Source organism: Ranitomeya imitator, chromosome 4, assembly GCF_032444005.1.
Source record: "Ranitomeya imitator isolate aRanImi1 chromosome 4, aRanImi1.pri, whole genome shotgun sequence".
In the NCBI taxonomy this organism is placed as follows: domain Eukaryota; kingdom Metazoa; phylum Chordata; class Amphibia; order Anura; family Dendrobatidae; genus Ranitomeya; species Ranitomeya imitator.
This window is the reverse complement of record NC_091285.1, coordinates 447600371-447615398: the sequence shown is the minus strand read 5'-3', so window position 1 is coordinate 447615398 and position 15028 is coordinate 447600371. Positions and strand designations below refer to the sequence as shown.

Sequence of the window (15028 nt, the reverse complement as noted above, 5' to 3'; positions counted from 1 at the left end):
AGGTACTCCGGTTTCCTCCCACACTCCAAAGACCTGCTGACAGGGAATTTAGCTTGTGAGCCCCAATGAGGACAGTGATGATGTCTGTATTAAATAAAGCTCTGCGGAAGATGATTGCTCTATATACATACTAATAATATAGCAGGAGATCATCATTGAGAGGACTAGCATATCTGCAGTAGATAAAACAATGCTTTATTAAAACTACAGCAAGAATCCCAGTATGTCACCCAGCATTAGTCAGGATTTCCGCCCAAACTTTATACTGCTATCAGATGAGGCAACACCAATCTATTCGCAGATCTTTAGAGGTCCTTTCATTGGGTTTGTTTCATTTAAAGCGAGCACCTCCTCCAATTGGTTGCTGCTTCACTGTTTCTGCAACTGTTTTTCTTTGGTGCCCCTTTTGTGCCAAAATGATTTTACACAAACCCCCACACCCCTCACCTCACTTCCTACTTTTCTGTAGCTGCAGACTTGTTTTGATTGGCCAAACATCAGAGAAAAAAAAAGCCAATGCCCACAGAAGTTCTCAATTGGTAAAAGGGAACATCTCCATTTTTATTACTGTGGGACATAACTCTGGAACAGTGGGTCACAGGAGAAAAGCTGTTCCAGACTCAATAGAGCAGTGCCAATTGGGTGAGGTGCTCAGTTTTAATAAACATAAATAAAAAGGTTCCTCTTTAATTCTCCCTGCCAGACATCCTCATTTTTGAATGTGATGCTAAACTGGGCAGTGCATGTTTGCATACTGTACTTCTTACAGAGAAGTAGCGTTTAGTTATTGTAAATGATACACATTACATTTTCCAAGCTGTAATTTTAAATGTTAGTCTTTAATTTCTTCTGCAGATGTCATGTTGGGTGAATACAAGGGATCAAAAGTAGCTGTCAAATGTATCAAGAATGATGCAACAGCACAAGCATTTGTTGCAGAGGCTCTGGTGATGACGTAAGTAAAGAACTCCTTGTATGAATGCATAGTTTCCATGTATTGCTCAAGAAATAAATTACCCTGATCACTTCCAGGTATTTTCACCAATTTGCACCTCCGGTAGTCAGGACAATTTTCACACTTGACTTGTGGAATGAAAACATAAATTTGATGTATGCTATTTAAACATGTATAGCTAGCTAATATGTTACCGAGAGTAGACCCATAGTACACTGAGAATGCTAATGAGCACCATATCCACGAGAGTGCTGCCATACTATTAAAAGGAAGGTGCCACCAGTTTTCTTGTAGTTTTTTTTTGGTGAAATTAAGCTTAAAATAGTAATTAAAATGCATTAATGCAATGTTTGCAAACATTTCTATATGAAAAATATTATATATTTTCTTACAAGTATATATATATACTTATCATTAGGGGGAGCATTTTCCATTTTAGGCCTCAAGCAGCTATAGTGAGACTTACCAGCTTTACTGTTAGCAGCAAAATTGGGGCAGTAACTGCTGATATCACCATTTCCCTTCCCTTTTGGGTGGTCTAGTATCCTTGGGGCAGAATGAAGAGTAGCATCACAGGGCAGTGACATTTTGTGGGTGACTGCTAGTGATGAGCAAATATACTCATTACTCGAGATTTCCTGAGCACGCTTGGGTGTCCTCCGAGTATTTTTTAGTGCTCGGAGATTTTCTTCGCCGCAGCTGAATGATTTACATCTGTTAGCCAGCATAAATTACATGTGGGGATTCCCTAGCAACCAGGCAACCCCCACATGTACTTATGCTGGCTAACAGATGTAAATCATTCAGCTGCGACGATGAAAACTAAATCTTCGAGCACTAAAAAATACTCAGAGGACACCCGAGCGTGCTCGGGAAATCTCGAGTAACGAGTATATTCGCTCATCACAAGTGACTGCCTTTTGATCTGCTATCACCAGCAGTTACTGTCTCTCTCCCATCAGTCTCTCTCACCCAAATTACAGGATTCTCTCACCCCCCCCTCCACAATATCTGGCCATTCACTGCAGACCCACAGCTCCTTATCTTATCTTAGGAAGGGATGAATCACAGCTCCTGCCGAGCAGCTGGCAGCTCCTGCTCCGATAATGCTAATGTTACTCTGTTCCTCCTTGATGTCTATGCTATTCTGCTGTGCTTTTCTCCTGCTGGAAGCAGTACTGCTTATGTTAGCAGATCCCAGATCCAAGGGCTTCATGAATATGGCTGCAGAACACTCCCACTACTGTGAATTGTGCAGCCCACAGAGGTGTGCCCAGTCCACAGCAGTGACCGTTCTATTACAATAGATAGGGTCGGCGTCTGTCGGTTATCTCCTATGACCATGGGGTGCTGTATTAGGACACTGGTAGTGTCGCGCTGCTACTGTGAAAACAAGATGTCAGCCCTCAGTGCCTTCTTTAAACTCCTATAACACACAAAATATGTTTCAAATGCATTCAAAACTTGGTTTTAACAGCATGTTAAGTAACATTACATTGATCTATTAATGATCTACAAACGCGTTACCTTCTCTTTTAAGGGCTAAAATTAAATTTTTATAAAAGTTTATATTGGAGATGGAAAGTGTTATTAAAATTTGGTGCACAACACCTGCAAAAAATGATGATTTGAAATGTGCATCATCCATTCATACTACTTAAGCTTCTTTATAAACATCTACAATATGAAGGATCTAGCTAAATGCTCAAATAATAAATATACTCATAAGAAACCATTGGACTACAATTCAAATATAAAACTGACTACAACAACCCAGTAAGTGCCAACATACGATTATGAAAATCAAGTAAATTATTTACTGGGATAAATACAGTAAGCAGACACCCAAAGATAAAAAAAAAATTGACAACGGAACGGATAAGTCAAGTGTGACATTTCTACAGGGCAGCAGATTGATCAAGTTGTAAAAGCTATAGAGGGACTTGGGAGCTCTGTCTAATGAATATAGAGGGCCCCCCAAGAATCATACATTTATCACTTGGCATGTGGATAATAATGGTGGATGTAAATGTTCTAGTGGCATTTCCCTTTTAAGGCTGCTACACTAACAGTATTTGGTCAGTATTTTACATCAGTATTTGTAAGCCAAAACCAGGAGTGGGTGATAAATACAGAAGTGGTGCATATGTTTCTATTATACTTTTCCTCTATTTGTTCCACTCCTGGTTTTGGCTTACAAATACTGATGTAAAATACTGACCAAATACTGCTAGTGTGACGGCAGCCTAAGGCTGTGATTATCTCAGAAGCCATTATTGGTGCCATATACCGTAATTTATACTAGGAGCATTCAGTGGGGTCTGTCAAACTGAGGACAAAATTAGTGTTGAGCTTTTTTCATTCTTGCAATTAAGGCCGGCGTCACACACAGCGTAAAACAATACGGTCCGTATATTACGGCCGTAATACGCTGAAAAGTCCCGAAAATAGTGGTCCGTAGCTCCTCCGTAGGCAGGGTGTGTCAGCGTTTTTTGCGCATGGCATCCTCCGTATGTAATCCGTATGGCATCCTTACTGCGTGGTTTTCTCGCAGGCTTGCAAAACCAACATACCGCTATAGAAGTGATCCATGTGTCCCAAAAATATATATATATATATATATATATATATATATATATATATATATATATATATATATATATATATATATATATGTCAGTGAGACACATATATGTATATATATTAATATTTATTCCAGCGCTATACAGCTTGAAAGCCGGTAATTCAATTACCGGCTTTTTCTTTCTCCTTCCTAAACCCGACATGATTTGAGACATGGTTTACATACAGTAAACCATGTCTTCTCTCCATTTTTTTTGCAGATTCCACACTACTAATGTTAGTAGTGTGTATCTGCAAAATTTGGCCGTTCTATCTACTAAATTAAAGGGTTAAATGGCGGAAAAAATTGGCGTGGGCTCCCGCGCAATTTTCTCCGCCAGAGTAGTAAAGCCAGTGACTGAGGGCAGATATTAATAGCCTGGAGAGGGTCCATAGTTATTGGCCCCCCCCTGGCTAAAAACATCTGCCCCCAGCCACCCCAGAAAAGGCACATCTGGAAGATGCGCCTATTCTGGCACTTGGCCACTCTCTTCCCATTCCCGTGTAGCGGTGGGATATGGGGTAATGAAGGGTTAATGCCACCTTGCTATTGTAAGGTGACATTAAGCCAAATTAATAATGGAGAGGCGTCAATTATGACACCTATCCATTATTAATCCAATTGTAGTAAAGGGTTAAATAAAACACAAACACATTATTAAAAATTATTTTAATGAAATAAAAACAATGGTTGTTGGAGTATTTTATTCTACGCCCAATCCAGTCACTGAAGACCCTCGTTCTGTAACAAAAAAAAACATAATAAACCAACAATATCCTTACCCTCCGCAGATCTGTAACGTCCAACGATGTAAATCCATCTGAAGGGGTTAAAATAATTTGCATCCACGAGCTTTGCTAATGCAATGATGCTCATGTCTGCAAAAACCCCGGAAAATGAAGGTAAAGTAGGTCAATGACCTATATTTACCTTCATTTGCGGTGAGGCGCCCTCTGCTGGCTGTTCCTAGATCGTGGGAACTATCCTAGAAAGCTCCCTGGCTCGAGATCATAACAGGCGCCCTCTGCTGGTTGTCCTCATATGAACTCGAGCCAGGGAGCTTTCTAGGAAAGTTCCGACGATCTAGGAACAGCCAGCAGAGGGTGCCTCACCGCAAATGAAAGTAAATATAGGTCATTGACCTACTTTACCTTCATTTTCCGGGGTTTTTGCAGACATGAGCATCATTGCATTAGCAAAGCTCGTGGATGCAAATTATTTTAACCCCTTCAGATGGATTTACATCGTTGGACGTTACAGATCTGCGGAGGGTAAGGATATTGTTGGTTTATTATGTTTTTTTTGTTACAGAACGAGGGTCTTCAGTGATTGGATTGGGCGTAGAATAAAATACTCCAACAACCATTGTTTTTATTTCATTAAAATAATTTTTAATAATGTGTTTGTGTTTTATTTAACCCTTTACTACAATTGGATTAATAATGGATAGGTGTCATAATTGACGCCTCTCCATTATTAATTTGGCTTAATGTCACCTTACAATAGCAAGGTGGCATTAACCCTTCATTACCCCATATCCCACCGCTACACGGGAATGGGAAGAGAGTGGCCAAGTGCCAGAATAGGCGCATCTTCCAGATGTGCCTTTTCTGGGGTGGCTGGGGGCAGATGTTTTTAGCCAGGGGGGGGGCAATAACCGTGGACCCTCTCCAGGCTATTAATATCTGCCCTCAGTCACTGGCTTTACTACTCTGGCGGAGAAAATTGCGCGGGAGCCCACGCCAATTTTTTCCGCCATTTAACCCTTTAATTTAGTAGATAGAACGGCCAAATTTTGCAGATACACACTACTGACATTAGTAGTGTGGAATCTGCAAAAAAAATGGAGAGAAGACATTGTTTACTGTATGTTAACCATGTCTCAAATCATGTCGGGTTTAGGAAGGAGAAAGAAAAAGCCGGTAATTGAATTACCGGCTTTCAAGCTGTATAGCGCTGGAATAAATATTAATATATATATATATATATATATATATATATATATATATATATATATATATATACATATATGTGTCTCAATACATACATATATATATATATATATATATATATATATATATATATATATATATATATATATCTCTATCTATCTCTCTCTATTCTATGTGCAGACATTAATTCTAGCTATTCTATTGTAACCTGTCAGTATGATTTTACTGTACACCGCACTGAATTACCGGCTTTTCTCTATAACACCGCTGCGCATTTCTCGCAAGTCACACTGCTTGTCTGTGTGTAATCCGTATTTTTCACGCTTCCATAGACTTTCATTGGCGTATTTCTTGCGCAGTACGGTGACAAACGCAGCATGCTGCGATTTTGTACGGCCGTAGAAAGCCGTATAATACTGATCAGTTTAATACGGCAGATAGGAGCAGGGGCATAGAGAATAATTGTGCCGTATGTTTTGCGAGTTTTACGGACGTAGTTTCTGCGCTCTTACGTCCGTAAAACTCGCAAGTGTGACGCCGGCCTAAAAGCAATGAAGTCCAAATTGGTTCTAAAAGCCTCCTATGTGAATTAAGCACATTTTTCACAACCAGATACATTTGTATGCAGAGCCCATTTGTTCTTTAGTATGATTACAAAAATAGCCGAGTCTAGTTAATTGTAGCAGTTCTACGCCTTATAATGTTGATAGACCTATAGCATCATTCCAATATCCAATTCACAACAATCCAACTCTTCAATTTTTCCTATTTATTAAAGTAACACTTAACATGGAAAACTCACAAAAATATAAAAACTTTTCTCTGCAAGATCAGTCTTGTACCCCGTTTTCTTCTTCACTATCTTAATAAACACGGAGGGCAGGATTATCATTCATTTGTAGGTTTATGGGCCTCTAAATTTGTATACGTTAACCTTGGCATTCCCTAGTCATGTATTCTCTATCTGCAGTAGATAATGTGACCATTCTTTAACTGAAGGAATGATTTGTATTTTCAGGCAATTACGACACAAGAATCTGGTTCAGTTACTGGGAGTGATTGTAGAAGACCGGAGCAGCCTGTTTATCGTCACAGAGTTTATGGCAAAGGTAAATCTGGAACAGGTTGGCTTTAATGAAGCTCCCAGATTATTGATCTAGTCACCTTCTGGCCCATGTGTTAGGGTACCGTCACACTATACGATTTACCTACGATCACGACCAGCGATATGACCTGGCCGTGATCGTAGGTAAATCGTAGTGTGGTCGCTGGGGAGCTGTCACACAGACAGCTCTCCAGCGACCAACGATGCCGAGGTCCCCGGGTAACCAGGGTAAACATCAGGTAACTAAGCGCAGGACCGCGCTTAGTTACCCGATGTTTACCCTGGTTACAAGCGTTAAACTAAAAAAAAACAAACAGCACATACTTACATTCTGGTGTCCGTCAGGTCCCTTGCAGTCTGCTTCCTGCACTCAGTGACTGCCGGCCGTAAAGTGAAAGTGAAAGCACAGCCGCTGTGCTCTGCTTTCACTTTACAGCCGGCAGTCACAGTGCGAGAAGCAGAGACGGCAAGGGACCTGACTGACACCAGAATGTAAGTATGTGCTGTTTTTTTTTTTTAGTTTAACGCTTGTAACCAGGGTAAACATCGGGTAACTAAGCGCGGTCCTGCGCTTAGTTACCCAATGTTTACCCTGGTTACAAGCGAACGCATCGCTGGATCGCATCGCTAGATCGGTGTCACACACACCGATCTAGCGATGACAGCGGGAGATCCAGCGATGAAAGAAAGTTCTAAACGATCTGCTACGACGTACGATTCTCAGCAGGATCCCTGATCGCTGCTGCGTGTCAGACACAGCGATATCGTAACGATATCGCTGGAACATCACGAATCGTACCGTCGTAGCGATCGAAATGTTATAGTGTGACGGTACCCTTACTTGTGCGCCCCATTGTTCTGACTAGTTGTATGTTTGTCGTTCCTAGGGGAGCTTGGTAGACTATCTAAGATCTCGAGGAAGATCGGTGCTGGGAGGAGACTGTTTACTGAAGTTTTCTTTGTAAGTATACCCAAATTTGCTGTTAATGTGAAGACAAAAATTTGATGTCATTACCACAAGACGTTCTTACAAAACTACAAGAAAACAATGTGATTTCCAAACAGTTGTAGTGGGAAATAATAAATCTGTCTATACAGTAAAGGCTCTTATACACATTAGACTAATGTTGGCTAAACTTGCTGATATCCATGGGTTCGACCCACAATCTAATGTGTATGGGGGAGATAACGATTAGGCATGTCTGATTTTGAACTGCTCTCCCTGAGATGAGTCCTCAGCAGGCATGTCTACACCAGCATTCTCATGGAGCACACAAGATCGATGTGCTTAATGAATGCTCACGCATATGGGAGAGCCTGCCAAATGATCAGCTGAAGCTTCGCTCAACAGACAGCCATCTAATCAGTTTGGCCTACTTTATGGGCTTCAGGTGGTCTTTCTCTAGTTTTATGGCTTGTCTATGAAGGTCATCCCCTTGGATTACAGTGCCACTGATTATCCCCTTTAAAAGGCTTGTCCACTAGTATTGCTCACAACCACAGGTAGATTTAGTCTTTGTGGTCCCCTGGTCACTATAAATGCTTTTGTTTTTCTTAGAGACGTGTCGGAAGGTATGGAGTATTTAGAAGACAATAACTTTGTGCACAGAGATTTAGCAGCACGAAATGTGTTAGTCTCAGAGGAAAACATTGCCAAAGTCAGTGATTTCGGACTCACAAAAGAAGCATCTGCAACACAAGACACCAGCAAATTGCCTGTGAAGTGGACATCACCCGAGGCTCTACGAGAGAAGGTAAGTGGCATTTGAACATAGTCAGCAGCATCATGACTTGGCACTTAGCTGGATATGATCAATCTGCTCCAAGCTCTGAAATATTTCATTTGATTTCTTAATTTCTTTCTTTCTACTACCTCTAGTATATTTAGGGGGTGCAGAGGTGGTGGTGGTGCCGGGGCACTGGTGATTCTGGGGTTCCAAAAGCTTAAAGAATACTGGAATTTTAAAAGTGACACTTAATGGCTGTTACAGATATGGCTCAGGTGATGCAAGTCACACTTCCAGGCATAATTATGCATCTTAAAGAGGTTATTGGTACAGGCCACTAATTAGCTATACTCTTCACTATTCCAGAAGAGCAGATTTCCAGTCTGGCTGCAACCTTCTCTGTCAATCAGCAGACACTGTCGCATAACAATGTTTGTCATGGGACTGCCAGGTGATTGCCCAGTAGTTAACAACCTCATAAAACTTTGGGTGTAAAACTGAAGATTTTAGCGTCTAAAGTCCTTAGAAATAGATACCGAAAATCAAAAATGAATTAAGATGTGTTCAATGTTTAAAGAAGTTATTATCCTTTATCCACAGGATAGGTAATATGTTACTGATCACTAGGGTCCTATTTCTGCAGTCCCGCAATCATGAAAAGTGAGACACGAAACGCCCCGATTAAATAGAGCAACGGGGAAGCATAAGCACTGCCCTCCATTCAATGTCTATTGGACAGCTGGAGATGGCCATCAGTTCCATAGATTTTGAATGGAGCAACAACGAGCAGGGCCGAACCTTGCTTCTTTCAAATGATGGACGCTGGACTCCTGTTCTTGTATTTGGTGGGAGTTCTAAGCTGTAGGATCCCCAGTTTCTTACCGTTCTTAAAGATTGAGTAGAAATGTTTATTTTTTTGCATAATTTACAACATTATAATGTATGTTTTTTCAGAATTTTTCAACAAAATCTGATGTGTGGAGTTTTGGAATACTGTTGTGGGAAATCTACTCATTTGGGCGAGTGCCTTATCCACGCATTGTAAGTATATTGGTTGTCACTTATCAGCTGAAAATGCTATTGCCAGCAGATAGAATTCATATAGGGAAGGGTATATGTGAAATAAAATTAGTAAGGTATCTATATGTTTTCAGTAGTATAATTATTTGCATACATACGGCTAAAAGTGAACACTTTTTATGCTATAGCTTAGAACTTTCAGCTTAGTAAATTGCTTTATATATTGTACTATAGTTATATGCAATAAAGAGAACTCTCAGGCAATATGTCCACTGAACCTCTCCAATCACTAGACATCAAGCTCCTGTCAGGCTGTGTGCACACGTTGTGTTTTTGATGGGGATTTTTTCTGTGCAGTTGAATGTGTCCAATTTGTGTAAGGCTAAGTTGACATTGCGTTAGTGCAGTCCGTTCATCGCATGCGTTAAACTGACTACGTTAATGCAAGTGCGGAAAAAGATCGCGTTATACGATCGCGCTAGCGCAGATGCTCTATCTGTGCTAGCGGTGCCGGACCAGGAAACGCTGCAGCCTGCGTCCGAGGGTCCGTCACAGAATGACGGCACATCGCTAGCGCATGCGGATTATGGCACGCATTGGCGATGCGCCCGATAATTGGGGTTAATGACATCGTTAACGGACTGCGTTATGACGCAGTCGTCTAACGGACTGCCATAACGCAATGTGAACCCAGCCTAACACCCATGTAGAGATATTCTCAAATTTGAAAGTTATTCCCTAGCAATGCGATATAGGTAACTTTACGATCACTGGGGGTCCGGACCACCATGGTTCCCAGAATTTCTGCAAGCTGGGGCTCTGAAGAAGGCCGGCTGAATACAGTTGGAGGTTGATCATGGACTAGCACTACCACTCAATTCAAAAAACAAACCAAACTAAGGCATAACCCCTAAACTTTTACTTTTATTGTTATATTAAAAGTACACAATTTTTAAAAAAGGTATTTTCTTTCTATTCTATCTCTCAATGTTAAAATTAACCTATCCTTAAAATTATAGACTGTTCATGTCTTCGTCAGTGGGCAAACTTACAAAATTATCAAGGGATCAAATACTTATTTCCCCACTGTAACTACTGGCATTGTAGTAGTCTAATTTCATTTATTATAAAGAATCAGGGATTGGCATTCAGTCCACCAAAATATCAAAATCCTAGAGAACCCTAGCTTTTCGTTGCAGTATGTTGTTTTTTTTTTTAATTAATTTTTATTACACTTTATAAAATTTTACAATCAGAAATAAGACAAAACAATCACAATTTGTCTTGAGAATTAGAGGATCAGAAAGAATGGAGTAAGATTAGAATGAACTCTTGGAAGACGTTTCCCTTTAGTGGCATCAAAACATATTGTGCAATAGAACAGAAAAAGACCAAGCCCAACAGCAGTTCTAAATTATACCAAGTTAAGATGACTCCATCCCCATACACCTATTACAATTCTTATAAAACCTCAATACTAATTAAGACGAGACATTCATGTAGGGAAGGGAAGAAGAAGAACCCTGTTCAAAAGCCAACCTTCTCCTAACTGTTGTTTTGGGCCCTAAAATAGTCCCAGGGAGCCCAGACAGTTTGAAATCTTGAAATCTGTCCAGACTCGCATTCAATAAGGCTGTCGTGCTCCATCCTGTGGATGTTGGCTATTCTATCCAAAACCTTCTGATAAGATGAGGGAGTAGTCTGTCTCCAATGAAGGGCAATCAAACATCTAGCTGTCATCAACAAATGTAACAGCAGTCTGGTTGAATTCCGCACCATCCCTCTAGGGGAAACATTTAGTAGGTATATAGCAGGGTCCAGTTCAACCTCCACATATAGAACCTTTTTATATTAAGGTTTTCACCTTTTCGGAAAATCCAGCCAGCCCAATGCAAGACCAGAAAATGTGGAATTGAGAACCCGGTGCTGAGCAACAACACCAGCAAATATTTGGGAGCTGGTGGTTCAGTCTATGAAGGAGCCCTGGAGTGTGATACCAAAACATAAAAAAATGTATATTGGTTTTTGCGGTACGTTTTAACATCTTGATTGTTTGCTACCTAGGCCCTAAAAGATGTTGTCCCTCGGGTAGAGAAAGGATACAAGATGGATGCACCAGATGGATGCCCCGCTATTGTGTACGAGTTGATGAAACAGTGTTGGCATTTAGACCCCAACCAGCGACCTTCTTTCAGGAAACTAAGAGAACAGCTAGAGCATATCAAAGACAATGAGCTGTATCAGTGAAGGCAAGGAGGCCACATGTAATCACAGAGCCAGAGACAGTGACTCCTCCATATCCAAATTGTGGATATCGGCACAGAAAAAGGACTTTTGTGGGTACAGTAAATATATGTTGGGCTCTCCAAACTCCCCTGCCTTGCACTACCTACCACTCTTGTGCCCAGAAACTGGCTGAAGATCCCTGCTGGTCTGGAGAAGGATTCAGAAGTTCTCCAAACAAAAGTGGTTTTATTGTCACATTTTCCATCTCCTCCTGACCTGGGTGTTCTGATACCTGGCTCACCCCTCAATGGCTATGCTCTGGAAGAGAAGATTACATGGCCAGGCAACAGCAGATATAGAGACCAACACTGAAAACTTCTTTGAATTCTAATTGTTTAGTTTTTCTCTTTGTTTTTTTGTTGTTTTTTTTAGGTCACTATGTTACGCGTGTTATAAAATCATCAGAGACCAGGGGAATCATTGCAACAAACAATCAGCAATGGCTACTTTTGATGCTCTTGTATAATATAATGCAAATAATAATGCATGCTTCAGACCAGGAACTTCTTTTCTGATGCTTCTCTGCCTTACTTAATGGGTTATAAACTGACATGGAGCTGGAAAGCAAATTTATGGGGGTGATATAATTCATAATAACTTTTGTCTCCTTTACTTTCCATCCTTCCTGCGGAGCATGTCATAAGTCTAGTGCAATCCCTCCTAAATTTGGAAAGTACCACTCTTTAAGCATTTTGTACTAAAATCCTTTATGACCCCACTACTTTTTTTCATAAATGGATAAACCTATGTACAAATATTGGAGCGCAAACATTTCTTTAGGCCGGACATATGATATTAGCATTTCAAGTGAGGGAGGTGCTAGCATTTGCGTATTCATCATCTACCACAGTTTTAGGGTTTGGATTACCTGGTCCTGTCACAGCAGGTGGCAATACTTCTTCTTCTTTTTTTCTTCCTTTTTTTCACATGCAGCATCTTTTTAGATGTTTCTTGGTCCTCGTGCAATTTGTTTTTTTCCACAATTTTGCAACAAACCAATTATTGGCAGGCTCCAATAATTAATTCCTTGGGGTCATATTTAGCTTCCCTTTGTAGCAGAGCGCACCGCCATGATGCAATGCCATCCTCTTTCAAAATGCTTTCTTCAGGCCCGTTGTGTTGATGTAAATACGAGAAGCTTTTTACCGATATATATAATTGTAAGATAGATGTGCAACCAGGACCACATGTGATTTACAATGGAATGGTAATACCCAACAGTCAGAATAGACCTGTCCATTGTCAGGTCTTTCTACTACCGGGGACTGATTCTACAGGAGTGCTCGTGAATCTTGACCTTCAAGGCTGACTGCTCAGTCGTCTTCATTTTAGCCGGTGTCTATATTCAGTCAGTTTTGAGGATAATGGCTTGCAGTTTTCTGATCCATACAGTGATTTAGAGTTTTAAAGCTTGCTCAGGGAAAGGGTAGATCAAATCTTAAATCTGCAGCTGAAATCCAAGACAATGGTAGCATAGCAGACCCAACTTTTATCCCTGTCCCTCTGCCCATGCCTCTCTGTTACTTAAATTTTTATAAAGAAAACCATTCACGAAAATGTAACTATTGTGCTGTGAGCCTTAAACACATATTATGTAAATTATTGGCCTATCAGATTTACTGCCTTCTTAAATAAAATTAGATTTAATTAAAAATTTATCGAAGCTAGAAAATACCACAATTCAGCCAAACCTTTGCATGCCTTTTGTTGAAGACGCCTCATACTACGAAATGACCAGGTACCAGTATGTGTCAATAGTACAGTGGAGAAAATGCTTGTACAATAAAGTATATACCCCCTTCAGGCTTTTACTTTCGGTGTATGCCCCTTAAAGGTGGACCTCCATAATAGATTCTTCCTCCGCGATTGCAGCCTGGGATGCCTGTTTCTGAAACGCTGCGGCCTTTAAGAGAAAAAGTACTTTGGATATATATATATTAGACCTGACAAGTCCGGCGCAGCTTCCAGCCGTCTCCTCCCTGCACCGCTCCAGTTGATTATCATATCTCTACCATGTATGTACATAAGGAGATATCTGTTAATTGACTGACGCCAGGGCCCGTGGCGGACTACTCTAGTCTCTCCTTATGGTCCCCATTCACTTTTCAAAAATGTATTTCTCTGGAATTATACAGGGCAGCAATCACCTGTGGTTTTGGCTGTATGACTCTAGTAACGGGTTCCCTTTAATGTCCTGTTCACACTGCATTAGGACTTTCTTTCATATCAAAGCTATGAAAGTTGTGGCAGATTCACTTTTAAACAGATCCCACCAAATCATAACTAACCAGATTTACTTGTAAAGGGGTCCTTTAAGTTTCCATCAGGGTTCGGGTATTTTTGATGAGAAAACTAGCATTGCCGATTTTGCTGTTATCAAACATACCAGAACTCTTTACTAGTTGTGTGATCAAAACCGTATAAGATGTTTGTTTTTTTAAGAGAATCAATATTTTTTAAATGTATGAAAACTGGGTATCAAAATATAGGATGTGTTATACTATATTCACTTTCAATTTTGGCAGGGGGAGGGGAGGAATACTCTCTAATGAAAAGTCCTGAATTTCTGTCTGATTGTGTGCTTGTATTTTGTGTATAATTTGCCATATATTTTTTTTTGTTGTTGTTTTTTAAAAGGGGCGCAGGAGGGTCCATTTTTCATATTTTTTTTTTTTTTTTTTTTTTACTCATGTTTTGTTAAAAATCACAAAAAAATACTGCCTTTTTGGTTAAGGAGGTGTTTTACTGAAGTACGAATTTTATTGTATACAAAGACAAACATGGTTTGGGGAGGATGGTGGGGGAAAAAGATACAATCACTCTGGAAAGGTGAACTTTCTTGGATTTAATCTTGTGGAAATTGTGTGCATGCTGTCTTGTGTCTTCATTTCCAAAGGCCTTTCCTTTCTTCATTCCTGTCCAGTGCTTTAAACACATGTATATGCTGCATTTTGGTGGGATAAAAATGTAATAAACCATTCCATATGGAAGTTCTCGTTGCCTGTTTGCTCAGTATACATTCATTGTATTGGTCAATTATTGCTTTTAAAGGTGACGTACACACATACGGGGAGGGTGGTGACAGGGGGGACTGATTTTCACTGAAAAGGTCCATCGGTTTACTCCTTTCTTGGTGCCCTAGTTCACTTCCTTCATTCTGTACATCCCTTCACTAGGAAAAGTGCAAAGGATGGACTTAACTGTTCTTCTTATGTATTTTAAGGGTAGGTTCACACAGGACTTTTTTGGTGCGTTTTTTTTTTTCCAGGCTAATGTCCTTGGATTTTCAGCAGCAAAAATGCAGCAAATAATGATACCTGCGTTTTTGCTGCGTTTTTTTTTCAACACCCATTCAAGTCA

At 40.2% G+C, this 15028-nt stretch overlaps 1 protein-coding gene across 2 annotated transcripts in view; it reads left to right on the top strand.

Annotated features, from left to right (window-relative positions):
* Positions 1 to 14658, top strand: part of CSK (C-terminal Src kinase) — a 135522-nt gene extending 120864 nt beyond the window's left edge. For both annotated transcript variants that reach the window (XM_069765707.1, XM_069765708.1), the window contains 6 exons: positions 856 to 955; positions 6549 to 6639; positions 7523 to 7596; positions 8194 to 8389; positions 9317 to 9403; positions 11447 to 14658. In XM_069765707.1, the coding sequence (XP_069621808.1) occupies positions 856 to 955; positions 6549 to 6639; positions 7523 to 7596; positions 8194 to 8389; positions 9317 to 9403; positions 11447 to 11629 (731 nt within the window). In that variant the 3' untranslated portion in view covers positions 11630 to 14658. The remainder of the gene's footprint in view (positions 1 to 855; positions 956 to 6548; positions 6640 to 7522; positions 7597 to 8193; positions 8390 to 9316; positions 9404 to 11446) is intronic.
* Positions 14659 to 15028: the final 370 nt, after the last annotated feature.